Source organism: Moschus berezovskii, chromosome 8, assembly GCF_049115385.1.
Source record: "Moschus berezovskii isolate FMDL1 chromosome 8, NW_MosBer_1.0, whole genome shotgun sequence".
NCBI classification, from domain to species: Eukaryota; Metazoa; Chordata; class Mammalia; order Artiodactyla; family Moschidae; genus Moschus; species Moschus berezovskii.
Genome location: NC_142467.1, coordinates 60954419 through 60976014, shown reverse-complemented (window position 1 = coordinate 60976014; position 21596 = coordinate 60954419). Strand labels below are relative to the sequence as shown.

At 55.0% G+C, this 21596-nt stretch overlaps 1 protein-coding gene and 1 pseudogene across 2 annotated transcripts in view; one reads left to right on the top strand and one right to left on the bottom strand.

The window, feature by feature from the left end:
* NRG2 (neuregulin 2) overlaps window positions 1–21596 on the bottom strand; it is a 201196-nt gene that overhangs the window by 19693 nt on the left and 159907 nt on the right. For both annotated transcript variants that reach the window (XM_088838631.1, XM_088838632.1), the window contains exons 3-5: window positions 16208–16326; window positions 8811–8931; window positions 2783–2859 (exon numbers count right to left, since the gene is read on the bottom strand). In XM_088838631.1, the coding sequence (XP_088694757.1) occupies window positions 2783–2859; window positions 8811–8931; window positions 16208–16326 (317 nt within the window). The remainder of the gene's footprint in view (window positions 1–2782; window positions 2860–8810; window positions 8932–16207; window positions 16327–21596) is intronic.
* Window positions 18219–18656, top strand: LOC148777075 (small ribosomal subunit protein uS11 pseudogene; annotated as a pseudogene).

Sequence of the window (21596 nt, the reverse complement as noted above, 5' to 3'; positions counted from 1 at the left end):
CCCAGGAGATCTGAGCTGAAAGCTGAAGACGCCCAGCTGGCAGGGAAGCTTGGATGGCGGCCGAGTTCTGGAGGGTCCACTGCTCTGATTCAGGATGCACTGGGACTCCCTGTCCAGAACAGTCCTGTAAGCTAGGGAGGCCGAAGAGGGAGAAGGAAAAGGTCTTCTACTGTCTCTCTCCTGGTCCTCAGCCCTGCCTGGCTGCTATACCCTCCTGACTTGCAGTCCTCCAACAGGGCTGATCTGACTCTGCAGTTGGTCCTGGAGCCTGGGCTCAGGAGAATTCTGTTGGGCTGTGTGCCCACAGGTTCAGTTCCTATCCCCACGGCCTTCCTCCCTGGCCTCCAATGGGAGGAGCCTGGGGAGAGAGCTGCCCCCAACACTCTATTAAGATAGTTGACCATCTGGGCTGACCAGCCCCCACCTCCCTGGCGCCTCCACTCTCCTCTTCAAATCTTGGCTTCGAGGTTCCTGTTGGGGGGAACATCCAGGCTTTCGTGCTATGGACTGAGAATGGTGGGTAGGCTCCTTTCTCTACCCTGAGCCCCAAATCCCTTTTTTCCAAGGGCTGCCTAAGCAGCCCCCTGGGTCCTGCCCTCGGCCCCTTCATGCCAGCCACCATCAATCCAGTTCAAATTCCTCAGGGGGCCCATCTGTCCTCCCTGGAGAGGAGGAGGTGGGTAGTAGGTTGATCAGGGGCCTAGTATGCTCTGGAGGATGGGGGCCATGAACCGCTGGGCCCCAGATGGAGTCCACAGCCAGTCTGTGGCTTTCTGCTCTGCTCCACCGCCACCTGATAGCGCTTAAAGGAACTGCTCCCAGATAAAACTCGCCACAGTCATGGCCTCATCCCCCAGCTCCAGGGCTCACACTATTCTCAACACATTGTGCAAACCAGGAAGTTCCACCTTTAGAAGCAGAAGAGAGGAAGGGAATGAAGTCCTGGATGGGGACTCAGACCAGAGATGACCTGGAGAGAGAGTCGCCAGTTACCCCTCCATTCCTTATTCCATGTTTTAACAATCTTTGTTGTTTAGTTGCTATGTCATGTCCAGCTCTTTGCGACCCCATGGACTGTAGCCTGCCAGGCTCCTCTGTCCTTGAGATTTCCCAGGCAAGAATACTGGAGTTGGTTGCCCTTTCCTTCTCCAGTAGATCTTCCCAACCGAGGGATCGAACCCAAGTCTCCTGCATTACAGGTGGATTCTTTACTGCTGAGCCACTAGGGAAGCCCATGTTAAGCAACAAACAACCTCCTCCTCCTCCATCAACATTTAGCTGCATAGATATCTCTAGTCTCCATGAAAACCACTGCCCTGGGGCCTGTATTCCCTCAATCCTCCTTCCCCATTCTCCCCCATCTACCCAAATCAAGCCAAAACAAACTCTGGCCAGATCCCAGATTCAAAGGCAGGCTTGCTGAGAACTTGTTTCTCTCTCAAACACACAAGCACACACTCACTGCCTAGTCCCACGCCCCCCAACCCCCCCAACAGCCTGACATCCTCAAATAGGCTCTCAGAGGCAGGTGAGGGCTCTGCAAATGCTTCTTCCCATCCTGGCCAGGCTGCCTGACCCCTGGTGAGGAACAGACCTGAGCCTGGCTCTGCACAGCTGCAAAGAGAACCCAGTGTGACTGTGACCAAGCAGAGGAGGCAGGCACTGTATCAGTCTCCTCTGCATGAAACTGAGCAGGGCCCCAGGAATGACCCCCCAGTCACCCCTGCCTCTTGTTTGTAGAAAGGCTTTAGCCTCCCAGGCCTTTCTCATCGAGTTCCAAAGAGCACATTTAATCAGAGAAGTGAGAAAGTGCAGAAACCAAGGAAAACAATCAAACAAGACAAAATAATACGAGTTTAGCCATAAAACAAAGTCTGGGACCTCTGGTATACCCTTGAGTTGTTTTTCAGATACTAAAACCCCCAGCAGGTGATGACCACCCCTACGCAGGCCCCAGGCTGAGTGGAGCCAGAAGGTTGATGACTGAGATTCCTGAAGCATCACCCTGTTCCCTCACCAGCCAGTCAGAGACTGAGCATGAGCTGAACGCATACCTCGTGACCCCATCCGCCCACAGTCTTTCAAATCCCTTCCCTGGAGTTGCTCATGTCCTCTGCTTGTCGCCCTTGCAACAAACGCTATTCTTTCTTTCCCCTCAACCTGGTTTGGTAGGTTAGCTTTGCTGCATGTTGGGCGAGCAGACCCAAATTTGGTTCGGTAAGATGCACAGGTGTCTGATGAGGACTGGGAGAATACCCCTGGGTCCCCCTCCCCCAATCTCTGAAAGTAAGGTGGGGGGTGGGGGTGGGGAAGAACTGTCAGTTAGCAGGGAAGGAAAGAAATAGAAGAAAGAGACATACTGGAGAAGTTGACCATTGCGAACTGCTGACACCTGTCCCCGGTGTATCCCACAGGACACCTACCAAAAGAAAGAAAACCAGAAAGAGAGAGCCAGGATAGCAAGACACAGGCATTGCAACACCCCGGCACGGGCTCCTGCCAATGCCAGTTGGGTTCCTTGCCACTGTTAACCATTTGTACCGGCCTCACCACACTGCCCCTTACCTGCAGCCCTGAACTTTAAACCCAAGGATTAGGCCAAAAATGAAAAAGCAAAACAAAAGAACTAACAAACCAAAAATACAAAAAGGAAACCAAAAACAGCCAAAGATCAAACAACCAGCACCCCTGGCCCTATGTCCTACAATGGGGGGGAGTGGGGGGGACTGCACCCAGAAGCTTTCTAAGGAGCAGGGACTTGTGTTTGTATCTTCAAACATACTTTGCTTAGGATCTGGCATGTACAATCGCAAAGGCAGTTTCTCCAAACATCTCTGTCCGAAGAATCCGTTTGGACATCTGGAGAAGGAAAAGGGGAAAAATCACAGAACAAACTGGCATCATCCGCGAGGCTTAGGTTAGAAATCAAAGTGCACAGTGATGAATGAGAAAACCAAGTCGAGCGCTGGGGCACACTCGTTGCTGGAGGGGCTGGAGTCGGGGCTGGGTGGAGGGCTCAGAAGTCTCCTTTAAAATCTCTCTAATAGATGCAGCTCCAGGTGGTGGGAAAGCAGGGGTGGGGGTAGGGAAAAGATGGTTTGGGGAAGCTGGGTGGGGGAAATTGGGAACTTACTGCCTAAAGGTCCTAATGGTCCTTGAGACTTCCCTCCTGACCTGCCTGGGGACCCTTGGTGCCAGGCAGTCAGCAGGTGGGGTGTGGGTGGGGGGAGAGGGTTGGGAGGCTGGGAGCTTTCTGGAATACCAAGTTCTGGGGAGCCATTCCTTCCAGGCCCTACCAAAGGGTTCTCTCCAGGGCCCTGGGTGGGATTTCTCATCCATGTAGCAGCCTCCAGAAAGCTCAAAGGAGAATGGGGATGCTGTTCCTACATTGTGTGCCCACAACAAAAGGGGCCTTGGAAATGTCTCATCTGTTCTCTCAGAGGGGTTCTGTGGCCAAACAAGTTGAGGAAATCCATTGCCGGATTTCCTGGTAGAGGTGCGGTGCATGTTAGCAAATGAAAGGCCATGAGGAATTTTTTAGGAGGAAAGAGCTGAACTTTCCAGTTTGTTCCAAATTTATCTGACCTTGGAAGTCGTTTCTCTGAGGAATCCTTGTGAACATGCAGTTTGGGGAAGGCTGCTCTGGAGCAGTATATATGGGGAAAGCTGGGGGCGGGGGGTGGACAAGAGAGGGTGGAGAGGAGCCTGAATTACCAGCATCCCAAAGCTGGTGGGCCCAGGGTGGGTGTGGGGCATCTGGTCTCAGGTGGCAAGAATCATGATGCAGGGGGACTAAAGCAGGCTCCCTGGAGACCCCAAAGCCTCTTCCACATCAGGGGGCCAACAGGCTGCCTGGGACGCCTGCCTTCTCCCCATGACCTGCTCCTCCGTCAACCTGGCTCTGGAAGGAGTTCGTTCTCCCTGGTTGCCTCCTTCAGAGAACCACCCACTCCCATCTCCCTGACCTCGCCCTTACCCCTAAGGTCCACTTCCTTCTGCTCCCTAGCTGCCTCTCTCCCTCCTGTCTTGCAGATTTCTGGAAGACATGCCCAGCCCTGTATGCTCTTCTGAACCCCAGCAAGGCCAGGTTCTTAAGGGAAGCTTACAGACAGGGCCAGACTGACCCCCCATCCCCAGCCCCCTACTCAAAGATGAGTCTATGCTCTTCTGCCTCTTTAATTTAGGAAATTAGGTAAGCCCATCACCAGTGTCCCCTTAGTAACAGGTCAATACAGTTCATCAGTAAACTTCCCCAAGAGGTGAATGTACTATATACCTCTCAGCATTTTAGTGTATACCAACCATCAGTAGCCCCTTGAACTTACAGGGGGTGATGGCCATTGGCTGTAAGGACCCTCACAAAAACCCTGTGGCCTCCAGTCTAGCCTGGAGGATTGGAAGCGGTTGATGAGCAGACAGCTGGAGTCTCTGTGGGCCTTAGGTGAGGCAGGAGGCTGGTCCTTGTAGTAGGGGCAGTGTGTATGCAGGTATGTCTGGCCAAAGAGCGGTAGTAGAGGAGGGGCTGTCTGGAGAAGGGAGGAGGGAAGCCTGCCAGGGAAGCTGACGCATGCTCATCCTGTTGAACAGGGTGCTTTGCAAGAGGAAGCTACAACTTTGTCAGTACATCCTTTTCTGACCCCCTTCCCCTCATTCCCAATCATCCCAGCCCAGGAGAATGGAGGCAGTGGCTAAGGTTTTCCATTCAGCTTGTGTCAGGCTCAGCTTTCCTTTCTCAACTCTCAGAAACTGATTTCACTTGGGAATGGGAGGAGAGGTGTAGAAGTGATTTTTTCCCAAAGTGGAAGCACCTTTGGGGGTGGAAGATATAGACCCAGGGAGTTGCTAAAATGACTCTTGGAATCCTCAAAGGAATAAGAGAGAGGCTTGCCTGTGTCCCATGTCTGAGATTAGCCCGACTCTGGAGACAGGGGAAACCTGTGTGTGTGTGTGTGCGTGCGTGTGTATGTGCGCACATCTGTGTAAGAGAGAGAATGGGGAGTGCAGGAGCAGGAGGGGACAGAGGGGAATTTATTCCCATTGCGGAGAGCCAGCATGCTTTCCTGCGGCTCTTGGAGATGGGGGTAGTTAAGTACGTCCCTGTGTTCCTGGCCCTATACCCAGCCTGGACTACCCCAACCGTATCCTCCTCTTTTTCATGGCCACAGAGTTGCACAACTCCAGGTGGCACCGTGGACACTGTCGACAACGCAGAAAAGCCCTCTGCAGTTGTGCAATGTAGTCCTACCCTTCCTACCCTGGGAAAGCGTGTTCCCTGCTGGCTGAACAAAGGAGAAGGCGGTGGGAGGTGGGCACCTTACGGGGTAGTGCCCTGGCTCCTTTCATTAGCCTTACTTGTTGAGGATGAACCACGTCCGGGAGGCTGGGGGCATCCCTGGAGAAGGCTCTGGGGGTGGCCAACAGCCTTGCCACCCTGCTCCCAGGACCTGGTAACAGGGAACAGGCTACATTAGCCTGTCAACCTGGAGCAGGGGCTGAATTTGGTGTGGCTGGCTGGTAGTGGGTAAGTTCCCACTCAGACAGGGATTGACTCCCTGAATTTCAGGGACATGGGGTACAGGCTTCCTGGCCCTTAGCCCCACGCCATTATCCTTGACTCCGGGAAGGTTTGTGCTCAGGGCTGGAGAAGAGCAGGGGTGAGAGGGGCAGAGAGGAGAGCCCGCGGGCTGCACCATGACAGAGAGGTTGGGACGCTGCCTCCCTGGTTTCCCACCCCACCTCCCGGGCCTCAGTTTCTCCTTTTGGTAGCCTGGGGATAATGCCATGTGTGCTGCCCTCACCCAGGGGAAGGGGAGGATGAGGGATGAGGGTGTGCCCCGGGCACTGGAGGGAGTGAAGGGTCTCTGGCCTCATGAGCGGGGGGTGGGGGTGGGGGTGGTGGTGGAGAGGATGAGCAGGCAGATGGGGATGGGATGAGGGATCACCTGGACATGGGAGCGGGGGATGGGGGGACGGGCTGATGGCAAGGAGAGGCATGCCACTGGTATGTGCACAGGGCTGGAAAGAGAGTCTTGTTCTGTCATCATCCCCTGAACCAGTCCCCAAGAGTCACGCACCAACCGTGCTCTATAAAAACACGGAGAGAAGAGGAGAAAGCAGCAAGAGGAAGTGCAGAGGCCCCTGTCTGGCCCAGACAGGAGGCGGTCACTGTGATTTGGACCCCCGTTTTCAAATCCCCCTAAGTTTTCCTTTTTAAAACAAAATTCAGTATCAGTGACACTGTTTCTTTTGGCTCTGAATTCTAGAAAAACAGGAGGGATGGAGTGTGCCCACTTTCCAACACTCCCTGCAGGGCTCGGAACCAATACACAACAACAAGTGTCAGAAAACCAGGAAGGAAAACTGATTTTTGTCGAAACTGGAATGAAACTGACCAGTTTAGTTTCATTATCCAAGCTAAGCGGAAATGCAAAAAAATCAAAATAAAAAAGTAAACAAACAGCACAAATGGTACGACGTGAGTTCCGTTTCCTATGTTCTCTCCTTTTTATTCCATCCATTCCATTCAGGGTGTCATCAGGAACCCCAAAAGGCCTGCCCCCATTCCCTCCCGGCTCACCCACCCTCAGAATGGCCTCTGGGTTCTGCCCTGCCCCCCTCCCCCCTGCCCTTCTCCAGCACAGCTCTGAGGACCTGCCCTCCTGATTGCCATCCCCACCAGGGTTTCCCCTCTCCTGGGGGTCCAGGGTGTCAGGGAAGTTGGTTCCAAGAGCCCTGGCTGGGGTTAAGCTGGGGAGGTGGCAGTTCTGGGTACTGAGCTCAGGTTCTAAGCAGTGAACCCCAGCTGTCCTGGTTGGGGGTGATAGGACAGCATCTTCACAATGGCTCAGGCTCCTGTACCCTGCTCCTCTCAGATTCAGCTGGGTGGAACCCAGAGGGTCCTAGTGGTACAGCCTTGCTGGCAGGGCTCCTCAGGAACCCTACAGCTCACTGTTCTCTTTTCCACACTAAGCTCTAGCACTGGAGTCCTGGGCTCCACAGCCCTCCCCAGCCCCAGCATCTATCCTGGTTGGCTGCAACCTTTCCTGTCTGGAGCCAGGGCTGATCACTGACAATTCTGGGTCCTTTCAAGGGTCTGGGGGTCCAAGGGGCTAGAGAAGATGAGAGGCCTGGTGTGTGTGTGCTGCAGGGGATCAGAGGAGGGGGTCCAGGGCTGGGCCATCTCTGTAAGGTATTCCAGAATGCTTACACATTTCTATAGATCTATTCCTAAGTGCTCAGAGCATTTTCAAGGCTAGAATGTTCCCAGGGTCTGTGACACTGTCCTAGAGGCAGAAAGAGAGGATGAGGGGCTGAGTCTGGACCGAGACCTTCCCAGAGGACCTGCTCTTTCCTTGGGGACTGTCCCTTGAGATCCAGGATGGGGGAGGCTGGAAGGTAGATGGCAGCAGGTAGAAGGTGGACCAAGACGAATGCTGGCAGAGGAGGCCGTCCACTGAGGGGAGAGCGTGAAGGAGGCGTGGCCCCCGTTATCACGCTGTGAGGTGGGGGCGCCTTTGGCCAAGGTCATAATCAGGAGGGAGCTGGAGGCCAGAGGCAGGAGAGCTGGGAGCAGTGACTGGACCTTGTTTGTGGGGCTGGCAAATGCCTCCCCCTGAATTTTCATCAATGCCCTGCTGACCTGTGCCCAGATGCTATGGGGAACGGGGCAGCTTCGGCACCTCACTAGAGCCCAAGACTGCTTTGAAACCCAGAGTTGCTAACTAGGCCTCCCTCCCTCTGCTCCTCTGGCTCGGAGGGTAAAGAATCTGCCTGCAATGCAGGAGAGCTGGGTTCAGTCCCTAGGTTGGAAAGATCCCCTGGAGGAGGGCATGGCAACCCACTCCAGTATTCTTGTCTGGAGAATCCCCATGGATAGAGGAGCCTGGAGGGCTACAGTCCATGCGGTCACAGAGAGTCAGACATGACTGAGTGACTAAGCACCGCACCCTCTGCTCCTCAGATCAGGCCAGAACCTGTGCTGCCCTCACAAGCTCCCCTACCTGTTCCTGGCTCGCCCACCAGAGGATCTGTCAAGGGGCAGTAGGTGCCAGCTCCCAGAAGACCTGGCTGGGCCCCAACAAGCCCTCCCTGATCACTGTGCTCACACCAGCCCCATTGGCTAAGGATGGGAGCAGGGGTCCTCAGCTCCTGGGAGGTCCTACGAGGCAGCCCTTGGGGAGGCAGAGTCCCAACATGAGCTTTCTCCTCAGCCCTGACCTCGCCCACTCGGCCACACCTGAGTAATGTCCTTGCTGGTGGCCCCTCACACCCGAGAGAGGGACTAGGGACTGAAGTGGCATGGACAGAAGCCACGGCGTATCTGGGCACTGGCTTCCTGCTGGCAGGGAGAACAGAGCAGACCTCAGCTAGCATGGGCTCTGGGACGTGTGCCGGGTTCTCACTGCTGGGAAGATGCGATCCAGGCAGTGTTCATCAGAATAAAGTTTGGAAAGTTGCTGAGAGATGGGAAGGGCAAGAAAGAGAGAGAGAGAGAATCCAGTGCCCACTGCCCAGGGCAGAGACTGGTCTCGCCATCTCCCTAGAAGGTGTCGGTGAAAGCGGGGACACTGGAAGATTGGGTGGGTAGGGGCCTGGGACACTGGGACTGCAGAAGCCCTGAGCCCTTTGGAGCTTACATCTCCCTGTATTCCAGAAAAGGGCTAGGAAGTGGGGCAAACCTCCCTGACTACACCCCCTTGGAGACCCCTTATCAGTGGCTTGAAGCCCACTTTTTCCTAGAGCCCTCCACTTCCGCCCCGGCCTCTCTCCCCCTGCTCCTGCCCCCATGCCCACCCCCACTGGTCACTTACTTGCAGGAGAGCTGATTGATGCCCTCGATGTAGTAGCAGACACCTCCGTTGACACAGTAGGACTTGGCTGTCTCGTTGCACTTCCGAGCGTGCCCCGACCAGGACGATAGAGTGGTGCTCACTGGAGGTATGAGAGATACGTGCTGGTGACCCACGGAGACCACGGCTGGGCCCCAGGAATCACCTTCTTCATGGTCCTTCATGGCCCATCTCAGAGCTGGATTATTGGAGGCTTTAGGAATGGCTGGGAGTCCCTCAAGTCACCAAACAAGGCCAAGGGGAGGCCACTGTGAGCTCTGATCATCTATCCAGCACCACAGTGCACTCACGCTCTGGGCAAACCTCCAAAGGCTGGGAAGATTTTCTTTTTTGAAGGGGAGGAGAGGCTGGCGAAACTGCTCTGTTTTCTGAAATAAGGGCCCACCTCCACTGCCTCCCCGCATGTCTGCCTTTCTGGGGGCGCCCGGGCAGGTGGGATGAGGCACCATGTCTTATGTCGGGGGCAAGTCACAGGGTGCAGGGAGGAGACACGTACATCCATCTGCACCACTGGGGCTCTCATGGACCCGGGTGTGAATGGAGGAAACTGGAAACTGTGTGGAGAATGGCACCTTTTTGGACACTAATTATCTAAGATCTTGGGAGATGTAGGGAGATCCCTAGCTCCCCTCTCTTCTTCCTTTGTCCCAGGGTGGGGACAAGCCTCCCAGAAACGCCACAAAGGCCACTATATCTCCAGAAGCATCCAGGGCCTTCATGTCCACTCTTGCCAGGCAGCTCCCCCACTTCTGCTCCCTAGAGGGAGCCCCCAGGCCTTGAGTAGCCAGGGCTATAAATCAGGGCTTTAGGTTGTTGGGGATAGGGCTAGGGGACAGCTGAGATGTGGAAACTAGGTGAGAACAAGCCTGGGTTCAAGGCTGTTAACCCAGACTGCACATCTCTGATGGATCAGATTAATCTGATAAATGAAAATCCCAAAAGCTGGGCTCCTCAGTGGGATGGCAACCAGAAGCCTGGTTTCAAGTGGAAATTCCTGCCCCCAATTTCAGTTTTTATCTGCTAGCTAACCCCTCAGGCTGTGTATCCATACTGGCCATCAATGAGTTCCTGCTCTCCCCAGTCTCTGGGGCTGGGAGGGCCTCTCCTGCCCGCTCAACAGCAACCTCCTGACAGGTGGCCCATCCTACCTTGGCCAGTTCTGTCTCCTCAGGGGTACTGAGTCTGCACCATCCCCTGCAGTAAGTGGGGGGACAAGAGGAGGAGGAGGAGGGCAAGCACTTGGCGCCCTGAGTGTTTAGACGTGTGGAGAGACAGATGGAGCGCAGGAACAGGAGTGTATACACAGCTCTGCCTCTGTATATGTCTGAGGAGCTCGCTGATAAAACCCAGCGGGCAAGGCCGACTCCCACCTTCCCAGCATACCGTGCCTGCTGCTGGTCTGGCATTCTTGAGCCCCACCCCTGCTGACGTCTCCCACCTCTGTGCAACCCCACACCCGTCTGGGACCCACATGCTTCTAGGTCAGTGAGACCCAGGGAATAGAGAAAGGGACAGAGAAGAGAAACAGCTGAGATGACCACGCCTGTGAGCTGTAAAATCTCAGTGCTGGGAGAACCCTAAAGGTTGTCCTGCCCTTTGATTGCATTGCCAAGGAAGAGTGAGGAAAGAGAGCAGAGAAGAGCCTTCCGGAGTCCAGGGTGTGTTGTAACAAAGCCTCAGGGCTCCTGATGTCTGACTGCATGTTCTCACCAGGCACCTGGTCCATCCTGGAAGAACACGTCAGCACCAAGGCTTGACAGATGGATGCAAACACGATGTGGACCACAGACCTGGGTCCTCTCCGGGGCCCTGACCAAGCCAGGGAAACCTCAGGCCATCTTGATGCCCTCTGCGATCAGGGGTGGCAGAACCTGCCTAATGCTGGGCAGGAGCGTGGATGGTGGTGGGACCACAGCCGCACACTTGGGTCTGCCCCCATGCACGTCTGCACGCACTCAGGACTTGGAAGGCAGTGGATGACTCCTGAAGGAAGGAAGATGGGGCCCTGGCTGGGATCTATGGCCTGGGGCTTCCAGAACTGTGTCACAGTGGGGACTAGGCTGGGGCCCTGGAAAGGCAAAAAGGGAGGGCAGTGGGGGAGCTGGTTGCAGAAGGTGTGGGGGAAAGGCCTTTGCACCTCAGAAAGTAGTACCTGGAGGCTGGCCCTGTAATTGCAGGGTCCTCCCAAGTCACCAACTGTGTTGGTGTTCACGCCAGGAAGATTTCCACATGGAAGATGTGCAGTCATCCTCTTCCAGCACACTTGGGCTCTGAGGGCAATGTCTCACACTCCCTTCATATTTCTTCACTGTGTTCTCCCATGTTTGGGGAGGTGAAGATGACCAATGACCTCCAAGTGAGAGAATCTGGCCGCTCCCTAGACACCACCCCAGGGACAGTGCTAGGCTACCCAAACGCAGCTCCCGCTCCTGTGCCCTGCCACCTGCTCCTCTACCTTTGCTCACTTCTGTGACTAAAGAGCATGAACCAAAGGCTTAGAGGCAGTCTCTGATTTTTGGTTCCCCAGCTGTCTCTTGCTGAGGCCTGCCTCCATACCTCCTGGGGCTCTGCCACGTCTTACTACTGCCTCCCTTCCACCCCACAGGCCTCTGTGGTCTCTTTCTTGGATGGCCACAGTTGCCTCCTCGTAGGTCTTCCTGTCCTCACTCTTGCCTTCATCTCTAATCTTTCTGCTTTGTGGCTGCAGCCAGAGTGGTCTTTAAAATATGTAAATTGATCAGTCGCTTCCAGTATCAAAACCCTCCAACGGTTTTGTACTCAGCCCTCCCCAAGTCTAATCTGGGCCTCACCACCTGTCCTGCTTCTTGTCTTGTCCCCATCTTGCAGTATATTCAGACTCCACTGGCTTAGTTCAGCTCCTCTAAGAGGCCAAGTGACTCCTTGCCCAGGACTTTCAAAATATCAGTGTCTCAGAGAAGCTGCTCAGGTCTCCTCCCTTACTCTTTCTCTTAGTTTTGTACTTAAACTTATAGCATTTATTCTAACAATTAAAGGACTAGTTGTGCAATTACTAGCTGTCTAAAGCCTGAAAGTTGCTCAGTCATGTCTGACTCTTTGTAACCCCATGGCCTATACAGTCCATAGAATTCTCCAGGCCAGAATACTAGAGTGGATAGCTTTTCCCTTCTCCAGGGGATCTTCCAAACCCAGGGACCGAACCCAGGTCTTCTGCATTGCAGGCAGATTCTTTACCAGCTGAGCCACAAAGGAAGCCCAAGAATACTGGAGTGGGTAACCTATCCCTTCTCCAGCAGATCTTCCTGACCCAGGAATCACCCGGGTCTCCTGCACTGCAGGTGGATTCTTTACCAGCTGAGCTACCTCCAATAGAAGGTAAGCTCCATCTGGGCAGAGGCTGTCTGCTTCACTGGTGAACGAACTCCAGTGTCTAGCACAGCACTGGGCATGTAATGGGTGCTTAATGAATACTGACAAATATCTCTACCAAGCAATTAAAGACATCTGATTCTTTAGAGAAAGGTACATTCTACTACCATCCCAGAGTCTAGTCTGGTCTCCTTGGCTGCTGCTGATATCAGCATTAACGTATTAATTCAAGTATTATCTCTTAGAAAATACAAATACTCATGAAAAGTCATTAGGGAAATGAAAATAAAAACCACAGAGGTACCACTTGACACCCCCTCAGATGGCTGTATTAAAAAAGGATGGATAATAACAAGTGGTGGTGAAGATGTGTGGAAATGGGAACCCCCCTACTTTGCTGGTGGAAATGCTAAATGGTACAGCCACTTTGAAACACAGCTGGTAGTTCCTCAAAAAATTAAACATAGTTACCATATGACCAAGCAAGTCAACTCCTAGGCATATACCCAAGAGAACTGAAATATATGTCCACACAAAAACTTGGACACAAATGTTATAGCTGCATTATTCATAACAGCCCAAATGTGGAAAGGACTATAATGATGCAACAACCCCAGCTGATGCATATATAAACAAAACGTGGTAGACCCATGCACATACTGCAACATCTATGAACCTTGGAAACATTATTTTAAGTGGAAAAAGCCAGTCTTGAAAGGCCATGGACTCTGATTGTATTTCTGTGAAATGTCCAGAATAGGTGAATCCACAGAAGCAGAAAGTAGATTCTGGTTGCCAGGGGCTGGGGGGCATTTAAAGAAAACACTTAGGGAGGTAAACCTAGGAGATCTCTATTAGGCCTCAGTGTCTTGGGGTGAGTGAATGTACTGGGGTCCTGAGGAGACAAGGGCCGGAAGGGAGCTCACGCTGTGGAGATGTTTTCCCTGCCGCCAGCTACTGCAACTGCTGCCCTCTTATCCCTTGCTCATGGACAAAACTTCTCATCTTCAAGGTTGTGCCGATGCCCCTTGAGCAGCCGCTGCTCCCTGGCGGCCCTCCCATGCCCTCTTCTGGCGGCCCCACCCCTGTAGCCCTGGTTTCCCTGGGGCCCAGGCGGGCCCAGTCAACCCACCCTGGAATGAGTCAGAGAGGGGCAGGCACAGTCGCCCGCTACCCGCCCTCCACCCCCTCCTCAGGGTGGGGCTGCTGCAAGTCTTCCAGGTTGCATGGGTAAACAGGAGCCTGAGCATCTCTACCTGGGTAAACGTTCCCCACGGGACCTCCTGGTCCCCTCCAGGTGCTCTGTCCACCTCCCCACATGAAGGTAGGCTCTTGCCTGCCTGGACTGAAGGGCAGCTGAAGAGATGTGGTGTGAGGGTGTACATGTGTGGTGGTGGTGGTGGCTAGGTGTACAGGATGTCAGCCTCGACACAAAAAACCCTGAGAATCCCAGAATTTTAGGGAGAAGGGGCTTAGGGATCATCTGACTCAAACTCAGATGGGAAAACCGAAGACTCGGGAGGTGGAGCGACTCACTCAGGTTTGTACAACAGAATTGGAATGAGACCAAAGCTCTGGACTCTGTCCATAGCTCGGCTGCCCCACCATCCTGCCTGCTGGAGTGACGAGAGGCACAGACCCCTGAGGGCCCAGCCAAAAGCGCCACTGTCTGATCCCTGACTGACCAGAACCCAGGCTACTGAGGGCTCATAGAAGCCCACAGGAGGGGTGGGGCTGCAGCTTATCTGAAGGATCTCACAACAGAACCCCGCCTGAGGCCCCAAGCCCTGTGCAGGAGAGAGGACATTACTGTGGTTTCCTTCATGGCATGGCAGCCTTTCTTCTTCCTCCACATCCCACCCACCCCCCCGCCCCCCGCCTCTGATGGAGTTCTAGCAGGGATGTCACTCATGGTGCTCTGCCCCTCAGGACCCCTTCGTGCACACACACGGGCCTGCCAGGATGGCATCCCACCCTGCCAAGTGCATAACTGGGCCGAGCGGGGCACAGGACAAGAATCCATTCCTGTGACAATGTAAATGGAGACAGACAGACCAAGCTATCTCTTTTTCCTGGGTGGTGCTGTGATGATGTAAACCCGGAGCTGTCTGAGGCCATGGCCTCCTCTTCTCAATCCTTTCCCTAAACATGGGGGAAGCCCATTTTACAGGAGGAGAAAAAGAGGCCAACACATAGTGGGAGGGAGCGCCCCAACCCCTGCTCTGAGGTCCAGGACTCTGTCGGGTCTAAGGTCAGTCCTACCTCTGGACTTCTCAGTTTTAAAAACCAATAAATTCCTCAACATAGTTTTATGTTGGGTTCTTATCAGTTCTAACCAAGAAAGTCTTAAAATGTAAAACAGGAAAACTCAAATCCCCAGTGGATCTGAGAATGCCTGCCCACTCTGGCTGTAGGGGACGATGCCGGGCCCCAGCATGGTCCCCTTTCCCAGGCTTGAGACAGGCTGGGAGGGACAGGAGGGCACGGGTGCCCCCACTGCTGCCATCCGCAGGCTGGGCCTCGGGGAGTCAGGAGAGGCCCTGAAGCAGGGTCTGTGGTCCTTCTGTGTTTACCAGGTGCTGACTCAAGACTGGTGCTGTGGTGGGCCCTGGGGCTGGAGGGGTAAACAGGCTAGACATGGCCCCATGGAGCTTGGGGGCTCTGTGTTTGCCAACATCTTTTACATCATGTAGGTCTACCTGCTTGACTCTGGGCAGAATATGTAACCTCTCTCAGCTTCAATCTCCTAATCCATGAACTACACCATGGCGTTGAGTCAGGGCTCCAGAGGGAATATGGAGAGACCATTTGGGTCAGACTTGTGTAAGCTGGGCTGTGGGGCCAAGTTCTTGTTCTGTGGCTCCAAGGGCAGGGGCATGATGGGGTTAAAGCGCCTTCAGAGGTCACTGCTCTGGCCCAGGTGAGCAGGGTTGAAACCTGGGCCAGAGGTGCCCTCCAGGTGGGGCTGGAATGAAAAGAAAAGATGTGAGCGAGAGATCCAGGAAGAAGACTGACTGGGACTTGAAGACTCAGACCTATGCGATCCACTGGCAAGTGGAGGAGCAGAGAGGCTGGCAAGAGAGGGAATCCCTCAGAACACCGGGCACACCGGGTCTGAGCCGGGTTCTCCTCTGAAGGTGCAAGGCCAGGGTTGTTGTTAGACCGCACCGGGTGTGGGGAGTACCAGAAGGCTGTGTGGTGGAAACACAGGCAATGCAGGCAGATGGAGGACTGGACTCTGTGATGTGCAGGACTGGAAGCAAACCCAACAACCAGGTAACAAGTGGTACCTACAGGCCGGGTGTCAGGAGGAGGAACGAGAGCTGTGGGGCTCAGAGGAGGGGCGAGAGTGGAGAGGGCGTGACCTGAGGACAGATAGGCTTGGTGACTTCCCAGTCAAGGGCAACAACCAGAGGATGGCCCAGCAGGGAGGCTGCTTCTGTGGCGAGAGGCAGCTAAGGGTGCCATGGGCTCCTGACCTTGTACATTTCCCAGGGAGGGGATGACCTGTGGGACAGGGGCTGGTCAACCCTGAGCAGAGGCTGCCCCCAGGGGTCCAGGGCACTCAGGCCTCCCCACTGTGGCCCCGCAGAGCGGGCTGCCTCCACTCGGGCGCCCAGCAAAGCCGTGGGCCGGCGGCTCACACACACCCTGTGCCTGCCTCTCTCCGGAGCCCCGCTCCTGGCAGCCCAGCCTCCATAATTGCCTTCTAAAAATATCCTTCTCCCACCCCCTACCTCTTGATTTCAAAATATTTAGTTTTCAGGGTATTTAAAATGAGAGCTGGCGGCTCTTCCAGGTCCAGATAACAAAGCTAAACATTTATGCTTCGACTGCGTTTCCCTGAATCGGCTCAGATCTCGGGCCTTGATATGGCAGCAGTGGGAGGGAGGGGAGTCAAGTGCAAGATGGATCATGTGTGGGCCTCTTCTCCAGGGCTGGGGGCAGGGTGACAGGCTCCCACCACAGGACCCCTCTAGGACCCTTCCCTTGGTTGGGGGACCACCTACCGCTGTTGACGAAGAGCCGACCCCTGACGGTGTCCTTCCCGAGGATGTTCTCAGCCTCACAGACGTATTCCCCAGCGTCCTCCAACTTCACCTTGTTGAACTGGAGTCGTGAGTTCTTTCTGGTTAGGGAGGGGATAAGAGGGGAAGAGCATGAGCTCCCCAGCGGTCATGGCTCCCCAGCGGTCACCCAGCGGTCACCTCTCCCTGCATGGCCACAGTGTCTGCGCAGGTGGATGGGAAGTAGACTCCCGCAGACCAGCCAGTGCTGGGGTCTGGGTGGAATGCACAGTCTCTGGAGCTGGAAGGAGACCTGCATACTCAGGAGAAACATGAGTTCTAAGTCTATGGATCCTCACATCCATCCCTTTTCCAGAACTGGACCTTCTTTGTAACCACTTTTCCAGGGCAGGAAACTGGCCTCCTTTGGGAAGTCACAAGGACTTTAGTGCCCTTCTCCCCAGCCCAGTGTTTCCCCCACCCGCTTCCAGCAGAGCAGCCACTAACTCACAGCCACCTCAGCCTTCCCTGAGAAGCAGCAGCCCCACCGCTCTGGATAGATAAGGCCTGTCCCAGGGACCCAGGAAGGCCAATGAGCTATCAGGTTTCCATGGCAACTGCGCCCAGCCTCCCAGTCCTCACCTGTGGCTCTCCCCTGCCTTGATGCTAGCCCTGCCACTAAGGGGCACTCTGTGGCCTCTTCAAAAAGTTTCCCTTCATTTGCTTAACAGATGTTTACTGAGTGCCCTCCGTGTGCTGGGGGCTTAGATATCTCAGGGAACAAAAAAGGCTCATCTTCAAGGCCTGACTTGACTCTCACGGCTGATCTGGAGGGGGACCAGGCAGGACTGATGGGAAAACTGAGTCCTTGAGGGGCTTCTGGACTTGTCTAAGAATGCCTGCCAACAGGGCAAAGGCAGAGGTGACTGAGGAGCTGGAGCTGGTGAGGACATGGGCCCCAGGCAGCTCATGGACTGTCTCTTGGAGCTTGATGCTTAGGCTAACACCTCTGTGGAGGGCTTCGCACCCAGCCCTGCGTGCCCAGAGCCGTGGGGCCAGGCCTGGGCAGGGATTCCAGTGCTGTGTGTGACTCCAGGGCACCTGGCCTGGCCTGGCCTCTTCTTTCTGAAGACCATGCCAAACCTTTCCTCCTTTCCGTCGGCTTCCCTGCACTTGCCCGCAGGTGCCTGGGCTCCACAGGATCTGTTCATGCCTCTCACCCCTCCCTCTGCCCCAGTGCTCTTTGGGGCCAGCCTAAGCTCCGGATAAAACCCTGGGGACCCCAGGGGGAAACAAGAAGTAGCATGAAAATTTCTTAACATGATGTAACTTCCTCCTCTTAGTCCTGAGTTAAAAAAACTCAGATTTCCAGAACATGCCTAGTGGGTTGGGGAGTGGTGGAATGGGAGCCAGGGTAGCAGAGCTGTCACGGCCCTGAAACCAGGGCTGGAGAAACAGAGCCTTGAAGCTGATGGGGAAGGAGGGCAGTGAGCAGACAGGCTGCACCAGGGATGGAGGAAGATGGCAAAATGACCCACATCCCTCCCTGCGCTGTGCTTTGGGGACCAGTCTCCTGAGCTCCTCCTCAGCCCCTGATGCTGGGCTCTTCCCGGACCTCCTAACTCTGGGATCCCCCAAACCAGCCTCCACGAGCCTGTCTAGTCAAAAGGCCTCGTTTCTGTGATGATGTCCACACTGATGATATGGTGACAGCTGCCCGACTTCCTTCCACCCCTCCCGGCTCATGCCGCTCTCTGTCTCCTTGGCCTGTGTCTGTTTACAACCCTCTTCTGTCAATTTGAGTTTCTTCTCTTCATTAAACAGACCCCTGGAGGCCCCTCTGGCTACGACAGCATCTCCTTTCTGGCTCTTGCCTAATTAGATGCCATGGAGCCCAGCTGCTCCAGGACCAGGCTTCTCCAGCTTCCTAGCCACCAGCTCTTCCTTAACACTAGATGAGCAGGGCAGGGGCTCACCTGGGGGTCTCAGGGTCAAGAAGGCATAGGGGAGAAGACGTGCAGAAATGGCACCTTGCAAGAAGAAAGAAAAGAAGGAAAAACGGGCCATCAGCCTCGGCCCTCAGGTGGCTGAAGGAGAAAACGTGTTTGGTGTGTGCCACGTCTTTGCACCCTTCCGTGATACTTCTGTCCACATCATGGATCTTTCTGGCCAGGGTAACTGAGGGGAGGAAGGTGAAAGCTGACCGAAGTGAGCTTACTCCATAGGCTGCCATGTTGGCTGCCCCGAATGTAGCCCAGAGATGCAAGGAGCTGGGCATCACTGCCCTTCACATCAAAATCCGGGTCACAGGAGGAAACGGGACAAGAGTCCTGGACAGGGGGCCCAGTCAGCCTTCAGAGCCCTTGCCCCAGGGATGAAGATTGGGCAAACTGAGGAAGTCACCCTCACCCCTCCCAATAGCACCCACAGGAAGGGGGTTCACTATCTGTGAACAGGACTCCTCAGATTATTGTGTTAATAAATTTCCCTGATGTAAAAAAAAAAAGAAGGTATAGGGGACACAGAGATGGACCCTCCTTGTCACCCACTCACAGTGAATTCAAACGAGCGTCCCTTACACCACATCAAATGCAGGAGAATAAGATGGAGCCAGGCTCACAGTTAACCTGGAGGGATGGAATCTAAAACCAGAAGGAAAGGCTTCCCGCATGGAGGGGTGTGAGGTCTGTGGAAAGGCGGGGGTGCAGGGAGAGTCCCTCCCCTTTGAGGAACCAGAAAGGGGCTAGGGGACAGAAACCAGGGCCCCAGGTTTGCTGACTGCAGGCACCTTGGTTTACCAGCTGTGTGATGATCGCCCCAGTTCCAGGAAGGTGGCCCCAGCCTGGCACAAAAGGTTCTGGGGTCAGAGCTGAAGGGAGGGGCTCTGCAGCTAAGGAGCGGGGGCCCCCACATTCTCAAGTGTTCACTCCTAGCTCCATCAGAAGCCCCAAGCACTCAGGAACCCCCTCCCATCTCCCTGGCAGGCCTGGCGCCCCCTTGCCAGGCTGACCCAGGTCTGACCCTGTGAGGGGCACCCTCCTCGCCTTCCTCAGCCAGTTTGCTGCTGGCAGGGACCAGGGGTCTGGGCGGCCGCCTCCGCCACCCGTCCCCACGCTTTCCCCAGCGCCTACCTCCTGCTGCCTGCCCGAGGGGCCTGTTCCAGCCTGCCCCTCATAAACAGGGGAACACGCGGTTCTGCCGGGGAAGGGCTCCGTGCCCAGGGCTGGGAAAGGGGGCGGTCTTCTCTGCGCACAGGAAGGCCGGGCTCAGCAGGACTGCCCGGAGACAGGCGGCGCCCAGCGGGAGGGGCGTCTCCATAGACCCAGCGTGATATTAAGACAGTGTGGCCTGGGCAGAATGGAGCCCTGGGAGGGCTAGAGTGTGCGCTGCAGTGTGGGCAGAGGAAAGATGATTTTGCCAGAAAGGAGACTCCTGCCCCCAGCCCCCAGCCCCCATGCCAGGTGAAGTGTATGTGTAAAGGTGGCGGTGCCACAGTGAGGGAATGGGAAGTGACAGGCACTCTCCATCACGGCCTACTCCTCCAGCCTATCGACTCACTGCAGGGAGCAGCCCCGGGCCGGATGGGTGGAGCCAGGCAGTTTCTGAAATGCGGCCAATGGCCAAAGGGACAGGGTCCTGACAGAAAGGGGGCAGGGGGCACACTCAGGCTGTCAGGGAGCCTTAGTACCCAGGAGGAGACCCAGAGGATACATCCAAGCCTTGGGTGGGGACTGGGTGCCCCATCTATCTGCTGACACCAGGGCCTGACCAGGACAGTCACTTGTTTGAAGGCAAGGTCAATGCATCAGGTGTCCTGCCCAATCCTACGTCCCCTGCACCCAGGAGAGGTAAGCAGATCCTGCAAGATCCTTGTCAGTTCACGTGGAAAGCAGATGACCTCCGCCAGGCTAAACAGGAGACAGGGTGTGTCTGGGGGTGGTCTCAGAGGCTCTCACGCTGGGAGAAACAGCTCCCACCGCGCCCGCGAAGCTGTGTCTAAGGCACCAAGGGAGGAGATGTGAGAGCTTGCTGGGGAAGGTCAGGAGGGTGACCCAGAGGGTGTGACATTTAAGCTAGGCCTTGGAGATTTTTGCAAAGGACAAGGTGAGAGGAGGGGGTGCTGCCAGCACAGTGAACAGTCTGGGCCCAAGCCTAGGAGTCAGGAGCACTGGAGGGGAGAACAGCGAGACGGTGAGTTATAGGCCAGGAAGGGGAGCGTTAGACGGGCCCCACGGCCGACGCTGTCCGTGGCATACGGCAGACTCTCAAGATCCACCAAGTAAACGAATGAATGATCAGATATGTGCCCTGTTAGAAAGACCATCCCCTGTCAGAGTCACCGGGGTCAGTGAACCTGTGGACTTCTCGAACTGCAAACAAAACCAGGCATACATTTTCTGAAGAAAGGGTCTTTACTAGACCCTCCACTAAAGCTACACGAGAAACTCTGTGAAGGTGGGGACCATGTCTGCTCCAATCCTTGGTGCATTTCCGGCCTCTGGTAGAGTCCCCGGCACAAAACTGATGCTCAGCACACAAACGGATGAAACAGAAATGAATTCACAAAGGGGCCTATGGCCTAGAAAAGGTGGGGAATGGGCAAGAGTGAGACAGAGGAGGACAAGAGGCAGGGAGAGCAGAAGTGGGAGGGGAGGAGGAGGCCTCCTTTCTGAGACGCGGTGGCCACCTGGAGGGGATGGCATGAGGGCAGGCACTGGGCAGCGGGCAGTCTGGTTTTGCCACAGCCGAGAGGGAAGTGCAGTGGGGCAAGGCAGGGCCAGAGAGGACAGGCGGAGAGGCAAGACCAGGGCGTTCTGGATTAGAGATGTCTGGGGCTTTTCCAGTAAGCAGCGGAGGTGACCTCTAAAAATAGTTTGCAATTCATTTGACCCAGAAATTCCCACAAAATCATGCAAATCAAGAAGCTCCAATGTTTGTGTTCATTTTAAGAACACTCGTGAAGCCACCTAGGCTGTTAAGGGTATGCATATCCGAGAAGCCATCAAGTATCAGAAGGATGTCACTTTAAAGAAGCTTTGTGTGCCATGCCATTGTTACAGCAGTGGAGTGGGTAGGTGTGCATAGGCCAAACAGCAGGGCTGGATGCAGGGTCAGTGGCGCAAAAACAGCACTGAATTTTTACTGCACATGCTCAAAAACGCAGAGAGTAGTGCTGAACTTAAGGGCTCAGAGCACATCCAGGTGAACAAAGCCTCCAGCCTGTGTGGCAGGACTTGGATAGCTCACCGTCAGATCAACCCATACATGAACCTTCCCAGGCACACGGAGATGGTCCTCACTGGAAAAGAACAGGTTGTTCCTAAACCAGAAGAGGAGGTTGCATGGAAGAAAAAGATATCCCAGAAGAAACTGAAGAAACAAAAACATATGG